Raw genomic sequence first — 22,614 nt, forward strand, 5'->3', positions numbered from 1 at the left:
TGGAGGTGAATCCCGTCCTCCATCCTTTGTAGGCTTTCCTTTTTAGCCACAGTAGGTCCGCTAGGTCTCTCGAGAGCCAGGGGGGATGCTGTGCCTTCTTGCTGCCTTTCCTCCGTGTTGGAATAGATTGAGCTTGTGCACTGAGGATCGCTTCCTTGAGAAGCAACCACTCTTCTTGAACTCCCATCTCCCTGGGGTCATGGTCCCTGAGGGCCTGACCGACTAGCCTCTTGAGCTTGTCAAAGTCGGCTTTTCTGAAGACAAGGACTTCTGTGTTGCTGACTGACTTGCCAGCTTTATGGCGGATGGTGAAGGTGATCAGCTCATGGTCGCTGTCACCCAACTTCCCATCGATCACTAGGTCGCCTATTAGGTCGTCCCCCGTAGCCAGTACTAGGTCAAGCAGCGCTTTGCCTCTCGTTGGGCCATAGACCTCTTGGGTCAGGTACAGGTCATCCACGCATGAGAGAAAGCTTTGCACCCGCTCAGATTTAGCTGAGTGATCTTCCCACGAGATGTCCGGGTACTTGAAGTCACCCATGACAACCAAGGTCCTGGAGCAAGCAGCCTCAGTCAGTTCCCGGGCAAACTCCTGGTCAAGCTCGGGACTTTGAGTGGGAGGTCTGTAGTAGACTCCCACCGTTGTGTCCCCTGTGCCGAATTCCCCACGAATTTTTACCCAGAGGGTCTCTAGCTGTCCATGCCGGTCGCCAACATCAGCTTGCAGGGACATGTAGCTTTCCTTCACATAGAGAGCTACACCCCCGCCCCTTTTGTCAACACGATCCCTCCCGTACAGGGTATAGCCCTCTATACCCGTGGTCCAGTCATGGGTGGAGTCCCACCAGGTCTCCGTTATCCCAATGACATCATATTTCTTTGCACTGAGCAGGAGGACGAGCTCGTCCTGCTTGTTGCCCAGGCTCCTGGCATTAGTGTACAATTAAGAAAAGATTAAGACTTTGTTTTCTACTGGTTTGAAATCTTTTTAAAAATTACTTTTTTCTAGCAGTGACAAATCCCTGGGGGTTATTTTGTCTAAAGAAATACTGAACTGAGCCTTTAAAGCCCAAATAGGAAAGGTGTCAAAAGAGAGCTAGATATACTAATGGGATGTTACTTTGCATTTAGGACACCTTGCTATCTAAAGCACCTTGAGATCTATGGATTAAGACCACTATACAAGACTTGTTACTATAACATAACACCTTCCATCCAAAAATATTAAGACCCCTTACCAACAATATTTTAAACTCTGCAACACAATTATAAGATAGGTAAGCACTGGCTCTGTCTACACAGTAAATTCATCATCCCCAGCAGCACCACCCTCAAAAGCATGCTGCTCTGCTCCAAATAAGCTAACCCCTAAGCCAGTAGCATATCCTTTCCACTGTGCAAGAGGCCCATTCTATACTAGTTAACTGTGCAATTACCTTGAGACCAGCTACACATGCAAAGTACTTATGCCATAAAAAGCTCCAACCCACTATAAAAGTTAGACCTTTAAAATATGTACTAACTTTATACCTGGTTGCTATCAAACTTTAATCTGCATGGGTAGCAGGGTCAAAGGTTGTGGCAGCTGCATCTCCAAGCCATGCAGGTATGTGCGGCAGCAGGGAACCCCGAGATCAGGCTCCCTCTGCGCTGGCAATAAGATGTAATGGGATCCAATAGACCATCATGCCTGTTGCCATGCATGCATAGCATGGCACAGGTGCAAGTGGGTGAATGGCAGAAGGTGCGAGCGAGTGGGAGTTAGATCCCATTGCAAGTTTACCTGCACATGTAGAGGGGCTCACAGATAACAATTAGCCCACCCACACAAGCACAAGTGGCTACATTGCTTCTGGTGTACCAGACAGCCTACCTGGAGTAACAGAGCACACTTGAGGATAATGTCAATAGAGACAGTAAGTTTACCATACAGGCATCATAATTATGCTCCATTATGGACCATCATCCTTGCCCTGTGCTTCAAACACAAAGCATTCCTTACTCCAGATCAGCTGTGTTTAATAGCTCAATCCAGTCTGTGCTGCTGCATATTCTGGCAACAAAAAGGAGAAAAATGGAGTCTAGCAGCAGCAAATGCCAACACCAGGGAAGGACCTGGGTCTGCACGGAAAATGTGGAAATTAACACTGTTCCCTAAAGCTCTCTCCTACACAAGGCCACCAGGCCAGCTGTCATAGGTTTAATATACTTGTTTTCTCCCTATCACAAAAACAGCAATTAGTACACAGCCTCAAAAAGCATTTGCAAGGGTACCATGGAGAGCCCAGCATCTCCAGAATTAAAGATGAAACTAGTTTTCTGTTATCAACACAAAACCTCTTACCTGCCGTCCTTTGATAGATTTAAGAGGCCCCCAAGTCTCATTTACAGTAAGCTTAATTTTCTTAAAAATAAAATGAACCAGCCACAAATGAATTAGTTCCTGGCAAATGCTGCACTATAGTACCCAAGACATTGAAGATGTTTTGAATTCTGCATTTATGATAACAGAGTTCATTTATAAGCAGAATGTACTGTCAACAGCTAACAAGTTTCAACTTTGCAGAAAAAATCCAACTCACCACATTTTTGCATAACTGAATCATCTCTTGAGCCAAGTTATACTCTGTCCAAATCTTCTCCAAATTTTCCAAGGACGACGGAGTAGCAAGGCATCCTTCAGTAACTACTTCCACAGCTTCTGATAAGTCATCTCCAAAACAAACATTCATTTTTTTATTCCTATTTGGTGAAGAGAGGGGCAAAAAAAGGCATTCAACAAGACAATTTTATTTGGAAAAATAATTTTCTTCAAGCACCAAAAGTTTTAGAAAAAAATATCACCCACCAGCGTTACTTAAAATTGCTCTAAAATATCAAACACATTAACTCTGTTTCAGAACCAACTACAGATAACAGGAATTCATCAAAATATAGGTAGTTCCTTGTGGTACAGAACTATCATCCCTCTTCCTTGAAGTTTCCTCACTGCTTCCTTGTCTCCCTTTCAATTTATTATTCATTTTTATATTTCTCTATTCTCTGCCTCATACTGCTGTCTTCTTTGAAAGGTTAATACCCAGTTTACCCCTTAAACATGTTAAGAGACCTCTCTCACTAAAGCAAACGATCACTTTTTTCTTAGTCTCCTCTGTATGCACAAACGCACTTTTTATAGCTATCCTTCACAACTCCATTGTTTCACTCTGCCTACAACACAACAAAAAGCAAATACAAAAAAGGAGCAGAGATGTAACTGACTACATAAAGAGACACAAACAAATCACTAACGTACCATGTTTACCCAAATACAAAACCACCTTGGATGTAAGACCCAAATAATCAGATTCTACACACAACATTTATAATTCAATATAATTTTTCATATATAGAATCTAATTATTGGAGGATCATCTTAAATTCCACCCCCCTCACTATTGCAGGTGATGGGGGGGTGGGGCAGTAATGGGACAAGTGGTAGGGGACAAACACTGGACCAGGCAGCAGTGGGGGCATGTGGTAGGGCATATGGGGGGCTAGTAATGGGACAAGCAGCAGGTGGTGCTAGGGGGCAGGGAGATTAGAGGCAGTGGGATAGGCAGCAAGGGAGGCAGGCAGCTTGACCCCCGCCCCAGCCTATGTCCCCACCTCCCCTTCCCCCTCACTGAAGTCCCCCACCCCCTTACTTTTGCTCTGCACCAGTAGGCTCAGTTGCTGCTGCAGTCTGGGACACAGAGCATGGCTCTAGGTCAGCCAGTAGCAGTAATGGCATGGAGCCAGCACTGCTGCTCCAGCCTGGTCCATAGCAGCAGTGCTGGCTCCTTGTCACTGCTACAGAGCCAGGCTGGAGCCACACTCTGTGTCCCAGGCTGCAGAGACAAAGCCTGCTGGCACAAAGCAAATGTAAGGAGGAATGCAGCAGAGGTGAAGAGAAAGAGAAGCAGTGCAGGGTGTGGGGAAGACTGGAGGTTGCAGGGGAGGACAGTTAGGGCATACAGAGCCACATGGGGTGGAGGCAGAGGGGGACAGGCAACAGCTCCGGCTCCGGCCACAGCTGCCTGCCCCGCCTTGCTCGAATGTAAGCCCAGGGTTTTTCCCTCCCCTTACTAAATGGGGGAGGGGGGAGAAACCTTGTCTTTAATTGAGTAAATATGGTGCATACTTTGTGGTGCAAGTGCTTTTAAAAAAAAGTAGGTGCTTTAATCCAAATGTTTTCTGCAGTACTTGGGATTTTAAGCCCCATTTACAACAATGATGAGAAAAGAACACGAAGGTCATTAAAAAGAACAACTTTATCACACTGATAAATGGAAAAAGGTGCAGATTTCATTCAAAGTTTTCAAAAAAAAGTGCAAGTCTTCTCTAAAGTTACATTTTTTAAAATCAATTTTTATATGGAATATAAAATTTCCACAATATATAGAAAACAAGAGAGTAAACAAACACACTCATTTTAGAAAAAGGAAAAAAGTAATCAATAATAATTTAATGGAATTACAGAAAAATTATATAGTTTAAGAGAGATGTACATACCTAACTTCTTTCAGTATCTTGAACTTGGCAGCCAGATTTCTCATTTTAATTCCAACACACGTTTGCAAAGTTTTCTCCAACTGTTTCTGAGTTTCATTAGAAGCTTTCTTTTCTTCCTATATTTTTGATTGGGGTTTTTATTTTACCATAAGGGAGGAGGGAAGAACACAGTCAGCTTCTATTACCAAATAGAGCACTATTACTGCAATTTTAGCTAGAGAAGAAATATAGGTATTTTGTCTGTGTTTTAAAGCAATTTGGCTATAAAACATGATTGCATGCGCATATAAATCACATACATTGTGATTTTAAAAATGTATGCGAATGTGTTATTACACACACAGACACATGCCTACAATTCTTCATTTTCTTCCCATTTCATACCATTAAAGAGCTCCAGTGAGTTAATTTGTTGTGGTTGGGGGTTTTTTTGTTTAAAGTTTAATAAGCTGGATTTCAGATTTTACACTCAAAACATTTTGCTCTACCAGAAAAACAATCCAGAAATTCATCGACTTCCTTACTGTGATAAAACCAAAACAGTAGAACAATGCCACCTCTGATATAATTTTCCCCCCAAGTAAACAAGACTGGTAAGAAAAAATGAAGAGGGGGAAGGGAACTTGGAGGGAGAAGGGGAAATATATTCCACCTCCAGGATTCCCAGTCTGGCATCAACAGGGCTTGCAGCCATAAATCAGATATGTTGGGGGGGGTTATTCCTTCTTTGGGGGCCATAAAGTGTTCAGCCTTATGCACACAGACCAAAATATAAAAAAAATTATATTGAAAAATATTGTAAAAATTCCTGATAAAGCTCTAAATTGTTCTTTCTATGTCTAGCTCTGAGCCCTTTTTTTTTTTTTTTTTTTAGGTGTCAAAGACTTTCAGGAGTTATTAAGAAGACTTAGCTACTGTAAACATTTAGATATATGTTGAACTGAGGTATATTCATTCCTGTATACTTATGTACCTGCTTAACTTGTTGCACCACCCTTTATTTTCACTATTTTTGTTTTTTTGTCTTAAAGTTCTGCAAAACTCAAGTAAGATACCCTACCACTAGCAGCATTTAAAAGTAACAGCATTTATACATTTAATTCACTATGAATTTGTAACCACACACATTCAAATTTGTTTTAGAAAACTTCAATCTGCAAATCAAGAGCACATGAAACAAGAAAACTTGATAAAGAGGAGGAAAGACCTGGCTTTTAAGCACTGTCTCACCATATTCTCATTTAAACAAGTTTACTTGCAATTAAAAGAAAAGGCTAGTTCATCTTTAAACACAGAAGGAAGAAGTAAAGAATCACAAATCTCAGAAGGCAGAAGTTCTATACCCTATGAAAACCAGTCTACACTCAAAAGTATTCAAATAACTTAGTAGTAGTATATAATAGATACTGTCTTCAGATGGAAGCCCTTGGGACAGTTCTGGGTCAGGGAAAGAGCAACACTCTCCTAAAGAGGCAACTGGTCTCAAGTGAATAACAAAGGTGGCTCTGAAAAGTCTTGCTCTATTCCCACCTGAACTACCACCCACATGTTCTCCTCTCTGTTCATTACAATTTGATCTGCTGTCCAGCAGGTGGGGAACAACAATGGGCATCTGAATGCAGCTCACTCTATCAATACCCAAAAACTCGTATTCATCATTGAGGACTTCCCTTCTCTAATTCACAATTACAGAAAGAGAAGAGACCTGCCTAGCCCCAAGCACTGAAAATTTATCAAACTTCTATTTTGGTATTTCTGAAATTGACATGATTCAAGTTCTTGTGTTTCCCAGAATCTAAGAGCCCTTTAACTGGGGACAATCCCTCATTTTTATAATTTTTTGTCAAGCACTATATTTGAAACCATGTTTTACTTATCCATTTTGAAAATAAATTAGTAACTCTACTATCAGAGTACAGGAAACCCTCGCTATTCGCGAACTCCAGATTCGCAGATTCAAATATTCGCAGGGGAGGGCAGAGCCAGGAGGTGGGCAGAGAGTGAACACCGGGGACATGGAAGGAGGCGGTGGCATTTTTTGTGCCGCCACCAGAGGCAGCCGCAGTGGTGCTTAGAGCAGCCGTGGCTGCGCTCAGGCGGAAGAAGTTAGTCCCCAGGCGCTGCAGGGGAGCCCCACAAACAATGGGGAGGAGAGCAGGGGGTGGCCGTAGGGTCTGACGGGGAGCATTGTCAGTCTGACAGGGAGTCCCATCAGGGCTTAAACAACTTGGGGCATCAGTATTCATGGATTTCACCATTTGCAGGGATCGGAACGTATCTCTCCATAAATGGCAAGGGTTTGCTGTACTATGTACTTCTCAGCTAGGATCAGTACTTTTCACTGTAACATACCATATGCACGTTTGTTTTTAAAGTTTTTTTTAGTTTTGGTCATACAGTTGAAGCAGCAATCCATTTAATTCAATTCTGCGATTCAACATGCTGGAGATGATTTAAAGGTGTCTACTACTATTTCATAGCCAAAATGTACCAACCTCTGTATCCAATAAATAAATAAATAATAGTTTCAGACCACAATGTTAGAAAAAGAAGATTCAGGCCATTTATTAATACAAGGACATCTTTTTCCCTGCTCTTATAGAAACAGATTTCCAAATAAGGGAACCAGAGCCCAGTATAGAAGAGAGAAATGAGAGAAAAAAGCCTATCACCACAAGATTATGAGATTACCAGATTACACTATATGACCTAGATGGTAAAAGGCACCAGGAGAATGGAGTTTCTGCTCACTCTTCCATGTACCTGCAGTTCACATTTAAGATGTTGCATCTTCAGTTCTAGTTCTTTATAGTTCTGTAGGATAATTTGATTCTGTTCTTTAATAGCTTCTCTCTCCCCTTTAAGCTTTTCATTCTCTTCAAATAGCGCCTGATCCCGTTTTATTTTTGCCAAACTGACGTTGGATCCCACATTGAAGTCAGAAGCTGTATTTTTTTCCCTAACAAAAATGAAATAAGGTTAAGGAAATACAGATACTCATCTTATCAAGCCATTGTAATTCTTTAATCGCTACTATAAAAGTTCCCCAAGTCACATTGATCAAAACCAGAGACCTATTTTATAAGCATCTATCCACACAGTCATGCTTTATTTCTTTGGAGTGGTAAACTTCCTGTGTTGGTCATCGAACTAATTTGTATACCACACCAAAAAAGAATTATACACTACACAAATCTATTAGATTTCACTTGCTTGCAACAAACTTTCCACTACATCTAAAGACTTTTAATGGAAGGTTTTCAATTAAATTCCATTCCTACTGACCAAAACCTCAGTACAATATATTGCAGCCCTGGCAAATGAAGCCTTTCTGTAACTCAAATATTTTAACTATAAAATAGGTCCAAGCACTTTATAGCTTTTCTTTTCTGTTCAGAACTCAAATCAACCTATAATTATAAGAAATCAACCTATAATTATAAGAATATTATTTCTTTCCATATTTAAGAGCAATGATTTGATATATGCAGTACTTCTCTGGCAAACTACTTCAAATCATTTCATCTACTTCTGACATATATACTCTTTGATTTTAGGTTCATAACAATTCATCACTGCCTCTCATGACTGGTTTCCTTCATCAGTAGTTATGCATAAATTCTAAGTAAATAAAGTGAAATATACAGCATTAAAGACAATTAAGGGGCCAAGTGGAAATAGAAGATGTCTTTGTCTGCTAGCCACATACCGTTTCAATAGATCGGTAAAGACATTTCTGTAGGCAATGCTGTTATTGAGTGGAAGAGAGAACTGTTTATTGGGCCCTAAGCTTCTCTAAAACTCAGAAGGCAGTGCTGACTAGTTAAAATTATTCAGGGATGAGGCAGTTTACTAGAAAGCTACTGTAGATGTACATCCAATTATAGTTACAACAAACATCGATGTGGACATTTATTTTGATCGTCTAGATCTGAATATAAAATTGCAGCCCACACTGTGGGGGAAGGCTGCTCTCAACTGCTTCGGTGGTGCTCTAGAAATTCCTAAATAGTTTAGCCAACTACAAAGTGCCAGTGATTTAAAAAAAAAAAAAAAAAGATTTATTCTGCTATCTTAAGTTTCTAGGTGCTGAGCAGCATCTTTTCCACCCACAAATCTTTCCCTTGGTAGCTGGTTCCCATGGCAATCCTACATACCATAATGATGAGTCTCCTTAAAAAGAATACTGATGACGGCAGTCACCAACCCCAATGACCTCTTGTCAATGTAAAATGAAACACACCATATAGACAGATGTACCTTTTTTCCCCCTAGGGCTTACTTTGAATTATGACTGTTGCCTTCATTTCATAGGAACATAAAATTGTTCTCCCACACTAATAAACAGCCAAACAGTACCTGTCCTTCCAGAAAAAAAAAATGTATTTTACATTCTACATAATTGGCAATTAAATGGTTTCAACAGAATTACTGATTCCACATAATTGGCAATGGAAGCGTTCAGGTAAATCAAGAGTCTTCATCTCTGTAGAGATTTATTGCTTCAGATACAAATCTAAGGCCGTGTATAGATGAAACAAGAGGCGTGTGTGCATGACACTTTAAAACAGGCAAAATGCTTTTGCACCGCTTTAATACTGTTGGTGTTTGCACACCTCGGCAGCGTATTGCACATTAATTCCAGCTGCTCTAGGAAATTCAGTAGCATAATGCGCCGTAAACAACTTGGGGCACAATAAACTAAAAAGTATTCAAGGAGTTTTAGTTTGCTGCCCCTACAGCTGCAGTGAAGCACCGCTCCATGCAGCTCCACAGCTCTCTAGGAAGCCCTGCAGGGAACCTGGCAGCAGCCCAGGAAAGCAGTGAGCCTGATCTCTCCCCCTCCACCAAAGCCTGTCTGCCTGGGCTGTGCAGGGTCCTGGTGCTTCCCTCCATGGCTGCAGTGCCCCCCTGGGACCTCCCAAGCTGGGTACCTGCAGGCAAGTGCCACCTGGGGGAGGGCCACCGCTGCTGCAGGGGGGAGCACCATCCCACCCCTGCAGCCCAGGGACCACTCCGACCCCTAGCAGCTTGCCCTCCCCTCCCCGCCGAAGAGGCAGGTAAGTCAGCAGGGTGTGTGCACAACACAGGGTTTTAAATCAGCCCTAAACAGAAGCAGTGTTTTTTAAGACCCACAGCTTCTATTTAGGGCCCTGGTTTCGTCTACACATGCCCTAAGACGATACTTCAAGCAATCATCAGAAATACAACCTGCATAAAAATGTTCTAGTTAGTTAAGCACAAATATTTGTAGAAGACAAAACATCTTAGCTATATATTTGATTAATCTTTTTTTTTGTCTTCACACCACCTCTCTTGCTCATACCCTTCGGTCTAACTGAAACACCAAGACACTCATCTATCACCCTCTGTTGTCTTACTTGGCAAGTGACATATGGTTTCCAGTAGAATTCCTTAGGCTGGTAGCTAGCTGGTCACCAAAACACGCTTTTCTTCTGCTGTACACTGCAGGGTTGCACCTGTTTGCCCACAAGGGAACTGAACCTTTTACATTCCAAGCCAGGCACTGAACTGAATCTGAATTTTTCTCTTCACAGCCGCTAGCATTGGGAGGAAACTTGCATTTTTCAGCAAACCCTTTCTTAACCATCTCTTCCCCAATATCCACTTCTCCACATTCTGCCTGGGCAACAATGGTACCATCCTGATATAGCGCTTTGTGTCGCATCCTTATCTTTTTTTCAAAAGTTAGGCTGCATAAGAATTTCCTCCCCTGTAAAATAAAATTTTGCAGAAGTTATAAAAACTGCTAATTGTAACTATCTTATAGTTTTTAGCAAAGACTTTATATTATTTTCCCTTTTCTGTATAACTGCCGCGCAGCACTTTCACATTTATGTAACCTTGAGGCCTGTGCTGTTATCTAAAGCAAGTGCCTGGTACCGCTTTTTATTGCCTTGCAGTTTTACTGTTAGTCTAAACAAGTGCCTGGTACTATGCTCTGCTAGCAGTAGACCCCACACCTATACTCTATAAATTTTACCTCTTATCTAAAAAGTGTCAGTATTACAGAAACAAAACTTGTGTAGAAAATCTGCCTAGTAACTATTATGTAAAAGAAAATTATCCTATCTGTGTATTATAGTTAGTGTCATAAAGGCAGTCCAACGAACATCTATAAAAGAGGCAAAAAAGCAGAAAGCAGCAGAGACGACAACTGGAAAACCCTGTGGGCCTGATCACCCCGCAGACCGGTTCTCAGCCTCCCCGCCTGGGCGTATCCCAGCGAAAACAAAGGCCTCAGAAATCTGACAACTGACAACGATTCACCGTGTTACAGTATTGCTTTGTATTTCCCATTCATGAGCCGTTGACCAGTTCTGGGACTTAAGGAGCCGGCAGCCGCACCTAGCTTTGGACTAGCTCCACTGTTGGAACGCAAGGGCTGGCTCTGGAACCTCGTGAACCAACGGACACCCTACAGAATATCCCATTCATGAGCTGTTGACCAGTTCTGGGACTACGGAGTCGGCAGCTGCTGGCTCTGGAACCCCGTGAACCAACAGACCCCTTTAGTATCCAGCATACTGTAACTGAAGAGACATCAGAGACTCCACTTCTCGACTGCCTCTCATCGTAGCTTAGACAGCATACCTACGCTCGCTATACTTGTATTTACTGCAACTTCGTTCCAACCGGCCTCCTCTCTTACTTGTAAGAGGGTGAGGCCAGGTGAGTGAATAAAATCTTTTTATTTTACTCTATATCTACTCTGTAATAACTTTTATTACTAACATTCCATATCAATGAGCCGTTGACCAGTTCTGGGACTTAAGGAGTCGGCAGCCGCACCTAGCTTTGGACTAGTTCCACTGTTGAAACGCAAGGGCTGGCTCTGGAACCTCGTGAACCAACGGACACCCTATAGATTAAGAGACACTAACTACTTACTCTAAGTCGTCTACTTGTGCCAACTCGGCGAACCTCGAGGGCGGCTAAGAGCTACCTCAATTCTGTCCCACAAGCTGCGCGCTCGTACAACTCCGCAAAGCCCGTGGCTCCCCTAAGCGGTGCCGGAGCCGCTAGCCCGGCATTTCGCCACACTAATAATGAGTAGTTTCTTCTTCAACTCAACCTACTTTTCACTAGCAAATGGACTTATTGAAGACAAGAATCCCCAAACTTTAAAAAGATGTAATGGCAGTTGTAAGTTAAATGTCCACAATTCCATTGACCTGCAATCAAAATTGGGTACTGAAGCAGTTTTGGAGATCCCAGGCAACAGTAGTATCTAATAGTATTGTACAAAGGTTATCCTTTCAGTAATACAAGGGGTAGTCTTATTTTAATTATTGTTGTGGTTTATGACATTCTTTTAACCTCCATTTTTGCCAGCATTTTATAACCATAGTCGCATAAATAATTTGCCATGAGTTTAAACATAGCTTAAAACTACCTCCCATTTAAGTCCTCACTACTATAGAGTATATTAAAATAAAAGTAGTGGTCGGCTACATATCCACAACCTGAAATGGAACACAATATAGATGTCATAGATTTTATAGACATTAGAGCTGGAAGGGACCTTGGAAGATCGAGTCCAGCCCACTGCCCAAGGGGCAGGAAGTCAGCTGGGGTCATAGGATCCCAGCAAGACAAGCATCCAAATTTCTCTTGAAGGCCTTCAACATAGGTGCTTGAACCACCTCCGATGGCAGGCTATTCAAGACCTTGGAGGCTTGGACAGTGAAGAAATTCTTCCTTATGTCCCGCCTGAGACAGTCTTGCAGGAGTTTATAACCATTCAAGCTTGTCATCCCTTTGGGCACTCTAGTGAACAATCGTTCCCCCAGATCCTGGTGAACACCCCAATAAACTTATAGGTCGCCATCAGATCGCCCCTGAGCCTGCACTTTTCCAGCCTAAAGAGTCCCATAGCTCTCAGCCTGTTGTCATAAGGTCTGTTTTCCTGACCTCTGATCATGCGCTTGGCTCTTCTCTGGACTCTCTCAAACTTCTCCACATCCTTTTTGAATTGTGCAGCCAAAACTGGATGCAATACCCCAGCTGCGGCTTCACCAAGGCCGAGTACCACAGGAAAACGACAACCTGGGATTTGCTTGAGAAGCAAATATGGATGCAAGTCGGCATTTTGTTCACTTTACTAGCCACAGTATCACATTGAAGGCTCATGTTCATCTTGTGGTCAATCATGACCCTCAAGTCCCTTTCATCTGTAGCGCTAACCAGCAAAACACTGCCCAGCCTGTAAGGATGCTGGAGGTTTTTCCTCCCAAGATGGAGAACCTTGCATTTTTCAGTGTTAAACACCATCAAGTTCTCATCTTCCCATTTCCTAAGCCTGTCAATGATAAATGAATTATTACATAATCAAACACTACAGTAAATCTAGAAGTTGAAACATCACTTAGTCAAAAAAATAGGAAATGCTGGAACTGAAGTTTCCCTTTCCTTGGATGCTTTTCTTGGAGTTTTTTTTTTCCTGGAGGAGGAGAGGGTGGTAAAAACATCTTCAGACCAAACAGAACACAACCACAGGAAATTAAAGTTCACACAACTGCATTTTGACAAAGCCATCTACGAGCAGTTGGTTATAATGGATCCCATTAGGCAACCCTAACAGAGTGGTTACCAGCCACAACTACAGCATCAACCTAGGCTAGGTACAGACATTCAAAAAACCCAAGGCAGAATCAATCTAAGTTGCACAGTTTTCTGTAAGTGGCATAGTTTAGATCTGTAGTGAACAAAACATTTTCCCTTAGTAGGGACTGGGAGGACAAATCCTAAGACCAGGTTCCATCATTTTTAAACCAGTCTGTGTGCGCCAAACTTCTGTTCTATTACAGATATAGAGCAGTTTTGTATACCAAACTGATGCCCCCCTCAGGCCCTGGGGGAGGCACACCTGGGCCACGGTTAGCGAGGATTTAGTTAGGGAGCTTCTGGAGGGGTTGGACGTATTCAAGTCAGCCGGTTCGGATGATCTCCACCCTAGAGTTCTAAAGGAACTGGCCGAGGTCATTGCAAATCCCCTGGCACAACTTTATGAGCACTCGTGGTGCTCTGGTGAGGTACCTGAGGACTGGAAGAGGGCCAACGTGGTCCCCATCTTCAAAAAAGGCAGGAAGGAGGACCCAGGAAACTATAGGCCAGTTAGTCTCACCGCAACCCTAGGCAAGCTGTTCGAGAAAATTATGCTGGCACACATCCAGGAGGGGCCAGCAAGAGACTGCATGCTTAGGGGCAACCAACACGGGTTCATCAGTGGCAGGTCCTGTCAGACCAACCTGGTGGCCTTTTACGATCAGATCACCACATCATTAGATGCAGGGGTAGCAGTGGATATAGTCTTCCTGGACCGGAAGGCTTTTGACACTGTCTCTCACCCTGTTCTCATTAAGAAAAACTGGGGGGCTGTGGTGTCGACACCCACACAGTCAAATGGGTCGCCAACTGGCTGGAGGGCCGCACCCAGAGGGTGGTGGTGGATGGGTCCTTCTCAACCTGGAAGGATGTGGGCAGTGGGGTTCTGCAGGGCTCGGTCCTCGGGCCCGCACGGTTCAACATCTTCATCAGCGATTTGGATGAGGGGGTAAAAAGCACCCTGTTCAAATTTGCTGATGCCACTAAGATGTGGGGGGACGTGGGCACATTGGAAGGATGCAACAGGCTACAATCAGACTTAGACAGGTTACAAGGGTGGGCAGACGAGAATAGGATGGGTTTCAACACAGACAAGTGCAAGGTGATGCACCTTGGGAGGAACAACTGGCACCATACCTACAGGTTGGGGAACTCCCCTCTTGTCAGCACAGAGGCGGAAAGGGATCTGGGGGTCATCATTGACTCCAAGATGAACATGGGCCAGCAGTGTGGAGAGGCAGTAAGGAAGGCCAACCGCACCTTGGCATGCATCCACAGATGCATTTCGAGCAGGTCCAAGGAGGTGATCCTCCCCCTCTATGCGGCACTGGTCAGGCCGCAGTTGGAGTACTGCGTCCAGTTCTGGGCGCCACACTTCAAGAGGGATGTCGACAGCATGGAGAGGGTCCAGAGGAGGGTCACTCGTATGATCAGGGGACAACAGGGCAGACCCTATGAGGACAGGCTGCAGGACCTGAACCTGTTCAGCCTCCATAAGAGAAGGCTGAGGGGGGATCTTGTGGCCTGTTATAAACTAGTCAGGGGGGATCAGCAGGCATTGGGGGAGTCACTGTTCCCCTGAGCACCACCAGGAGTGACCAGGAATAACGGTCACAAGCTGGCAGGGGGTAGGTTTATGTTAGATATCAGGAGGCGCTACTTCACAGTCAGGGCGGCTAGGTCTGGAACCAGCTTCCAAGAGAAGTGGTGCTGGCCCCTATCCTGGGGGTCTTTAAGAAGAGGTTAGATGAACATCTTGCTGGGGTCATTTGACCCCAGTATTCTTTCCTGCCATGGCAGGGGGTCGGACTAGATGATCTCCTCAGGTCCCTTCCGACCCTAGAAACTATGAAACTATGTTATGGGCATAGACCAGTTTCCAATAATTTATATCAGTAAATGTGTAATGTCTGTACCTGGCCTGAACCAACCAATTCTCTTCTGTACCATTCATTATAAACAGGAAGCAAATTCACATTTGTTTCTGGTAAGAAGGTGTTTTTCTAGCTGTCCTTTCAACCTACATTTATTCTACCTAAATTTACTGATTTTTTTTCTGTAGCACCAGTCACTGTGGTATTGGAGCAAATCACAAACTTGGATGGGTTTATCAGTGCCCTTGTCATTTAGGAACATACTTTTTCCTTTAAAGATGGAGAGCGAGCGAGCGAGCCATGTTATTTGTTCAACTCCACAGAGGATATGTAGCAGATTCTGGGGAAAAAAACCCCCAAAAAATAGTACTCCTAAAACAACAAGATCACCCTCCTTTTTGCCGAGTCAGGTTCTCAATTAGTTAAGATGGCCATTTTAGTTTTTGAAAGTAAATGGCAAGAGATCAGACTATGTTCCAAGTATCCCACAATGCCCCTGGCCTTGGTGAATAACCAGAGATGTGAGTTTTCTGAAAAATTTTGAATTGGAAAATTTTTCCAGAAACTTGTCAATGTCCTAAACACGGGGTGATCTAATTTAGCATGTTTATTTGACTTATATTTAATAAACAAAACTAAAAAATTAAATACAGCACACTTCATCTGGTTTAAATGTTATACTCAAACAAATTCAAAGCTTTATGTGGAAAGAAATTATTTTTATTGGAATACTTGTAAAAAATGCAAAGGCAATACACAATAGCATGTACTTCCTTACACTGTCTGTTTAAGGAAAAAAACAAAGGCACTGAAAACTGTTGACACTCACTTTCGCACACCCAAAGAACTGTGCATGATATGCCGTCCACTCATCTATTTCAACAGAATTTAACTCTCTTCTGCTGAGGTCATTGCAGCAGATCCAGTTTCACTGTCAGTAGCCGTAGAATCACTTGCACTAATATTAGTTCCATTTCAGAATCAGATTGAGGCAAACCTGATTCAGAACTACTTGAACCACATTCTCTTTTGCTAAAGGATGGTTTTACCAATGAGTCTATGGGCAAGGACATCTTATCAGCACACTGCATCATCCCCACTAATTGTGCTTCTGACTGATTCTTCAGAAGCGAGAGATTTTGAGATATAGAAACAAGCTTAGAGGTAGGTTCATTTGTTAATCTATTCCTCTTTTTTGTCCTGATTGAGCTGAAAGCTTTCCACTTCCATTCACAAGCTGCTGCTATTGGTGGAATGCTTAGGATCCTTATAGCAATCCTGGACAACAGTCGGGTATTACAGCATCCCTTCCAACATGCAAGAGGACACACATTCTCCACTGCCCGCCAAATGTCTTTGCTCCAAAGCTTTTCTTTTGCACAGTACTAGGCATTGTCCGTCATCAAGGCTATTTCGCTGATGTTGGGGACATTCTTAAGCTACTTCCATAACTGTATTGAGAGCAGTACATAATTCATCTTCTGATGAATGCTGTCCTCTGTGTTGAGGATCCAGAAGGTTTTGCTCTCATCCAGTTCATCTGGCAGCAAACTCAGATCTCTTAGTAAACATTTATTTTACTACTTTTTTGGATAGAGGTGAAGGAGGCAAAAAGCTCAATTAGATTTTCATTCAGTTGTCTGAATATCTCTGGAATATTTGAAAAGTTTGGTGCATCTCCTTCAACTTTCTTGATAGCCACTGAAACTCATAGTAGCAAACTGAATGTTCCTTGAATTCGAACCCAGAACACACCATTGTTGAGAATCTGCTTCCAAATGTTCACGAGAATAAATCTGGGATACTGTGTCATCTACTGAAGTACAATGCAAACAGTTCTTTGTGCACAGCAAACTATATAAACACTTCGTAGCTGAGCCCCATCTAGTTTCTGCTGGCAATAAAAGTGCACTTCCCCTGCTTCTCTTTCTGTAATTTCTTCAAAGTCTAATTAGCAGCCTGATGATTGCTGAATACCTTCACAATTGCTTTGCAGTTTGCCGATATTGTCTTCATTGTATTCACACTTTCTATGCCCTTTGCCAGAAGGTCCAACTCATGATCAAGGCAACTGAATACTATTAAATGCGGATAGTTTGACTTTAATATTTGCCATGCAGCTTTCATCTTACTCACATTATCAGTTAAAAGGACTTGTACCCTGGAGGGACCTGCACTTTCAATCTCTTCACTCAGTAATTTGTCTATGTATTCACCTGCATGACGAGAAGATTTGGTAGCAATTGCTTTCAGGAATATTGGTTTAGGTGTTGCTAACATAATGTTCAATAAAGAACTTCCTTGCACATCAGTCCATCCATCTGACATCACAGTCAGTGATTCTGCTTGACCAATCCTTTGAACAACCATTGTTTGAACTCTGTCATAGTCCCTAAGAGAGAATGTGATAAGCGATAATGTGACAGTAACTTACATGATGGGCAAATCACTTTGTAACGTTCTTTCCAGTACTGATTTTCAGTTATGGAAAAAGGCATACCACTTGTAAATATAGCTCGAGCTAATGTCAGAAGTAGATCAAGAAAAAGCAGATGAGACATTTTGTCCACAAAGCTTGATAAAAAGCTTGACCGTCTTGAACAGCTACTCATGGTGGATCATAGAGCTGGTAACAGTGATCTTAAAAGCGAGGATCCTGTTGCTTCTTCCCCCAGACCCGGCAGCTCAACATTTTCATTTTTCATTTTTTGCAAATCTGCTATTTCACTTGAGCTACCAAGTTCCTGCAACAAACAGGAGAAAGATTTCTATTTTAGCCTATTCTAGTCTGGCCTCAATCAGAAACAGCAGCAGGGAGCTTGCTTCCCCACTTCCTGCCAGAAAGAACACTCTGCTGCTCAATTTGCTACTATGCTGCCCTAGGACTGCAGAGCCAAAAGGAAGCATAGTCTGGCCTCTGCCATCAGCCAGAGAACTAAGCTTACTCTGCTGGGTTGAAATATTTAACTATTATGATGTTGGGGGGGGGTTTAATTATTGTTAAGCTTAAGCCACTTTGGGTGCTTAGTGCAAGCAGAAAAGCAGGAAACAAATATTTTAAATAAACAAACAAACAAACAAACAAACAATACTCCAGAGTTGCATTAACAACTTCTAAAATAATAATATTTTAAAACAATATAGATGCTAGTCTATACTGTGTGCTGTTTATGATATTAATTTGTTTACTTACATAGGATTCCTGAAGTAGACTTTTCTCAGATGATGTTGTTCCACCACTTCATTGTATTAGCTTTCTGTATACGGCTTGTACTCTTTCAGGACAGTTTCTACATGTTATTAAATGTTTCTTCATTCTTGTTGCACTGTTAACATACTCCTGCCTGCAACATTTACATCTACCAACTTTCTTCCTTCAGTGACTTGAATTTCACTATAATGATGCCACACACTCATTTTTTTTCTGATTAGGCATTATTATGGCTACTTGAAACTAAAAGCACTAAAAAAATAACACATCTTACGCAAACACTTTCAACTTTCCCAACTCAAAAAGAAATGAGACACTGCTCTGTGTTTGCTCAACTGAAAGTGAAGCAAACGTTAATCACAGCTGTAATTTTAGCTTTGTTTTCAGATGCAGTCTGAGATTAAATAAGAATTTTAGCTTTGGTTTTGATCTGATGCACAGCCAATTAGGTGAATTCATAACTTGATTTTTGGTTTGGATTATTATGTGAATGTATTTACCCTCATGTTTACAAATCAATACAACATACATGCACTCTCTCACATACTTCCTAGGGATAATCACCTGAAAATCACTCCTTACAACTCTGAAACTGCCAAGCTTGCCTAATATTGTACTGACATCCATACATTGTTATTAATGAATTTTATGAAAATTATTTTTTAGAAATGGAAAATTTCCCATAGAAAAAAAAATTAGAAAATTTTCTGCTCCACATCTCTGAGAGTAACTACATTTTCACCAGTCATCCTTCAGGAACTGTTACTGTGGATAGTTTGGCTTTATGTTATATAGGTCCTTACACAAATATTTATCAAAAGTCTTAAACTTACCTGGTCAAACTGGTTTAAGTCTTGATTAGCTGGAATCTGTAGTCCCCAAAATCTGTACTTTTTAGCCACTTCAGGAAATTGCAACTTCAACGGAATCTCAACTATATCCAATCGATTTAGAATTTCTGAATTTCCATAATCAATGTAGAACACTTGGCACTATGCAATAAAATAAGTACAGAAGCTTAATTTTATTATAATCATCTTACTGTAATATGTTGAGTCTTAATAAAACATACAATATTTTGAATTATATGTATTGTTCCACAAAGAACATCCTGCATCTGATCAAGGGCAATAGGTAATCACTTGTAAGAGCAAACCTACTAAGGAGCTCACCCTCAAAATTGACTGGATTACAAACACAGCCTTAATTTACAAATAACAGTTATCATCTCACACTGCAGTGCCACTCTTATAGTCCACATAATTTGTTTTCAAACTCAAGACTCTTCTGTTCTGTGCTTAAAAAATCCTGAGCACTTGTTATTCTCGATTCTTCTTCACAGCAGAAACTAATCACTGCTCACAACTCCATTTACTCCTTTAGTTGATTTAAGGCAGCATTTGCCTCCTCTTTCCAAATATAAATGTCCTTCATTTCAGAACAACAAGGCTATAACAACCACAAGCTTGCAGCCCAGAGGATGGGACCCTAAACTTCTGCAACTCTGTGCAACCCTGTAACTCGGAAGAGGAGGAAGCGCTACACCATCATGGCCAAAGTGATGCGCGGCAGAGGTGCGGAGTTGCGCCCCCACTACTATCGGGCGGGTAGCAGCCACTTCAAACTTGGTGGCAATGGTGGTGTGGCACTCTCTCCCATCCCAGGTTTTGCCCACTGGTCTGTGGAGCCCCCAGAGGGAGGACAGCAGGGCAGGGAGCCCCAAGCCCACAGCTAGCAGCCTGCATCCCCCCCCACCCCTCTATGGGCTCTTCTCCAACCGTGCCACCCACAGCAAAAGGGATGTGGGGGGAGACGCAGAAGTTGGGCTCTGCTCTGGCTGCATCAGCTGCTGCCTCCCACAGGTAGCAACCAGGGTTTGGGTGATGCTGGGGTGGGGTCAAGGGACTGTAGGCCCTGGCTCTAGGGCACCTGGGGGGAGTGGAGAGCTGGAGGTTGGGAGGGAGAGGCCCCGGAAAGGCCAGGGGGCTGTGGGGACACTTGGAGGGGTGAGGGACTGCAAGTTGGGAGTGTGGGGCCATGCTGAGGAAAAGTTTGGGAAGCACTGCTTTATGCACTATTAATAAGCATCTTACAGTTTTGTTATTTGACAGAAAAATGTTACATGAAAGAGGACTAGGAAGAAGCCAGTATGAAATGCATTAAGTGTCTGTCCTCAAAAACAGAAAAGACCTCCCATCATAAGCATTAAGGGGTTTGCTCTAATGCCTTAGTTAGTGAAGGTAAGGGTTGGGGGGGGAACGGGAGGGCACAAAGATAAGGGTTGGGGGGCACCGAACAGCTTTGTCTTTTTTCAAGTCAGGACAGCCTTTAAAAATACATACTAACTGTTCATTAACCCAATTCAGTCCATTCAATACAATTCTCACAGTGGATGCTTCAGGTTTTATGGCCCAACCCAGAATGATTACAAGTGAGCCTAAAAAGTAAGACTGTTTGAAGTTTCAAAGTTCTATGATTCTAGCACAGTTATGTTAGTTTCTCAGTAGATCTACAAAGCTATTTTAACATAAAAGCAGATTTAGTCTTACTAGGCACCTAAGTCTTTGAATAGCAAGCTAATTCTTTTCAGGAAATTTAATATCCCTTATTTTCACACACACAACACATTTTTACCCCCAAAATCAGTCCCCTCAAAAAAATCAAGGTCTATATCTTAAGTGAGAAAACCAATTTTTCTGCCCACAATGGCAGCCCTGCCACTGACTCTTACTCCAAAAGCAAATGTCCAACAGCATCAGTGGAATTTCTTTTCTGGCAGCTGAGGGAGTCAATTGATTAAAAGATTCACTGTTCTTCATTCCACACATGTTAACAATAGTCTTTCTTTTTTAATGGCCTTGATGTTCTACTGATCAAACTGACCATTCTGCTGTCTGCTAACTACTTCTGGTGTCTCTCCTCTTCCTTCACAGCCTTGAAGAATTTATATCTCCATCCCTGTTCTACATAAGGAAATATTGTTTTTGGGAAGGCAGAATAAAAAAAGGTGTACATTTAATCCTGGGCCATGTTGTACAAGAAAAAAATATGGTATATTAAATAAAAAGACATTTCAGCTGAGATTTCCAAAGCACTCAACATTCACTTGAACGGTTTAAATTTCCATGGGCACAATTACTTCAAAAGAAGCAGTGATAACACAAAAGTGATTGAAAATCCCATCCAAAAAGTGTATAATATCCTCATTTACTTGCCCTCAAATAACTAAGAAGCTCCAACTGGAATCCTGTGTTACACCTTGAGTTCTTTTTAAATGAAGGGGTCATTTAGGAAGCACACGAAGTTTCTCTCTCTCTAAGCTTAAACTTTTTAATGCTAAAATAATTTGACACTGATAACTTTCCAGATTTAAAGCTAGCTATGAGATGACGCAAGAAAACATGGCAGAAGGGGGAGAGAATTAGACTGTCTTCATAGGGCAGATGAGAAATCCAAGGAATGTTCAAAAGGCAATCATCAGACACTTCAGACTCCGCTCTCTCATGCTTGTCTTGCAGCCTAGGAGCTTCACAAAGAGCCAAACGAAGAATATAAGTATCAGCAATTTCATTTTAGCAATTATTACTAATACTACCATTTTCTCCCCTCAGCACAAGAATAATAGATAATTAGGGTTGGAAAGGATGTCAGGAGTTCATCTAGTCCAACCCCCTGTCCAAAGCAGGAGCATCCCCAACTAAATCATTCTAGCCAAATCTTTGTCAAGCCAGCCCTTAAAAACCTCCAAAGATAGCAATTCCACTACCTCTCTAGGTAACCCATTTCAGGACTTCACTACCACGCCACTACTGAGGTTTTTCCTAATATCCAACTTAAACCTCCCTTGCTGCAACCTGAGGCCATTGCTTCTTGTTCTATCATCTGTCACCACTGAGAACAGTCTAGCTCCATCCTCTTTGGAACCACATTTCAGGTAGTTGAAGGCTGTTGTTAAATTCTCTCTCAGTTGTCTCTTCTCCAGACTAAATAACCTCAACTCCTCAGTCTCTCCTCAGAAATCATGTGTCCTGGCCCCAGAACCATGTTTGCTGCCTTGATAAAAATCATCTAGTCTAACCACGGAATCAAACCTGCAACTTTGGTATTATTAACACCACACTAACTGAGACAAACAGCAATCTCTACTGCCAGATACCATTTCAGAAACGGAAGAATGCATATCACTTGGAAAAGATAGGCGCTACCAAATTATGCAAATAAAAACATATCATTTTAATGCATGATATTCACTAATAACTACATGTTTACAAAAATAAACCTCAGATGCAGGGTTCTTTTGTTTCCACAAATATGTATTCAGAAGTTAAATAGTACATAATTATAATGCAAGTATAATGTATAGGTCCT

The 22,614-nt window shown here is 42.1% G+C and overlaps 1 protein-coding gene and 1 long non-coding RNA gene across 3 annotated transcripts in view; one reads left to right on the plus strand and one right to left on the minus strand.

Annotated features, from left to right (window-relative positions):
- STK31 (serine/threonine kinase 31) overlaps positions 1 to 22,614 on the minus strand; it is a 92,011-nt gene that overhangs the window by 59,419 nt on the left and 9,978 nt on the right. Inside the window, exons 6-10 of the mRNA XM_090046766.1 lie at positions 19,080 to 19,238; positions 9,915 to 10,267; positions 7,297 to 7,492; positions 4,534 to 4,649; positions 2,583 to 2,742 (exon numbers count right to left, since the gene is read on the minus strand). Of these exons, the coding sequence (XP_089902892.1) occupies positions 2,583 to 2,742; positions 4,534 to 4,649; positions 7,297 to 7,492; positions 9,915 to 10,267; positions 19,080 to 19,238 (984 nt within the window). The remainder of the gene's footprint in view (positions 1 to 2,582; positions 2,743 to 4,533; positions 4,650 to 7,296; positions 7,493 to 9,914; positions 10,268 to 19,079; positions 19,239 to 22,614) is intronic.
- LOC149864776 (uncharacterized) lies at positions 10,314 to 22,609 on the plus strand. Of its 2 annotated transcripts, XR_016442278.1 has the most exons (4): positions 10,314 to 11,226; positions 19,686 to 19,820; positions 19,911 to 20,108; positions 21,180 to 22,609. It is a non-coding gene; the product is annotated as an uncharacterized LOC149864776 (long non-coding RNA). The 2 variants fall into 2 exon arrangements; XR_016442277.1 differs by having other exon boundaries at positions 19,686 to 20,108.

The sequence above is a fragment of the Crocodylus siamensis genome, chromosome 5 (genome assembly GCF_052110815.1).
Source record: "Crocodylus siamensis isolate JL-2025a chromosome 5, ASM5211081v1, whole genome shotgun sequence".
Taxonomy (NCBI): Eukaryota; Metazoa; Chordata; order Crocodylia; family Crocodylidae; genus Crocodylus; species Crocodylus siamensis.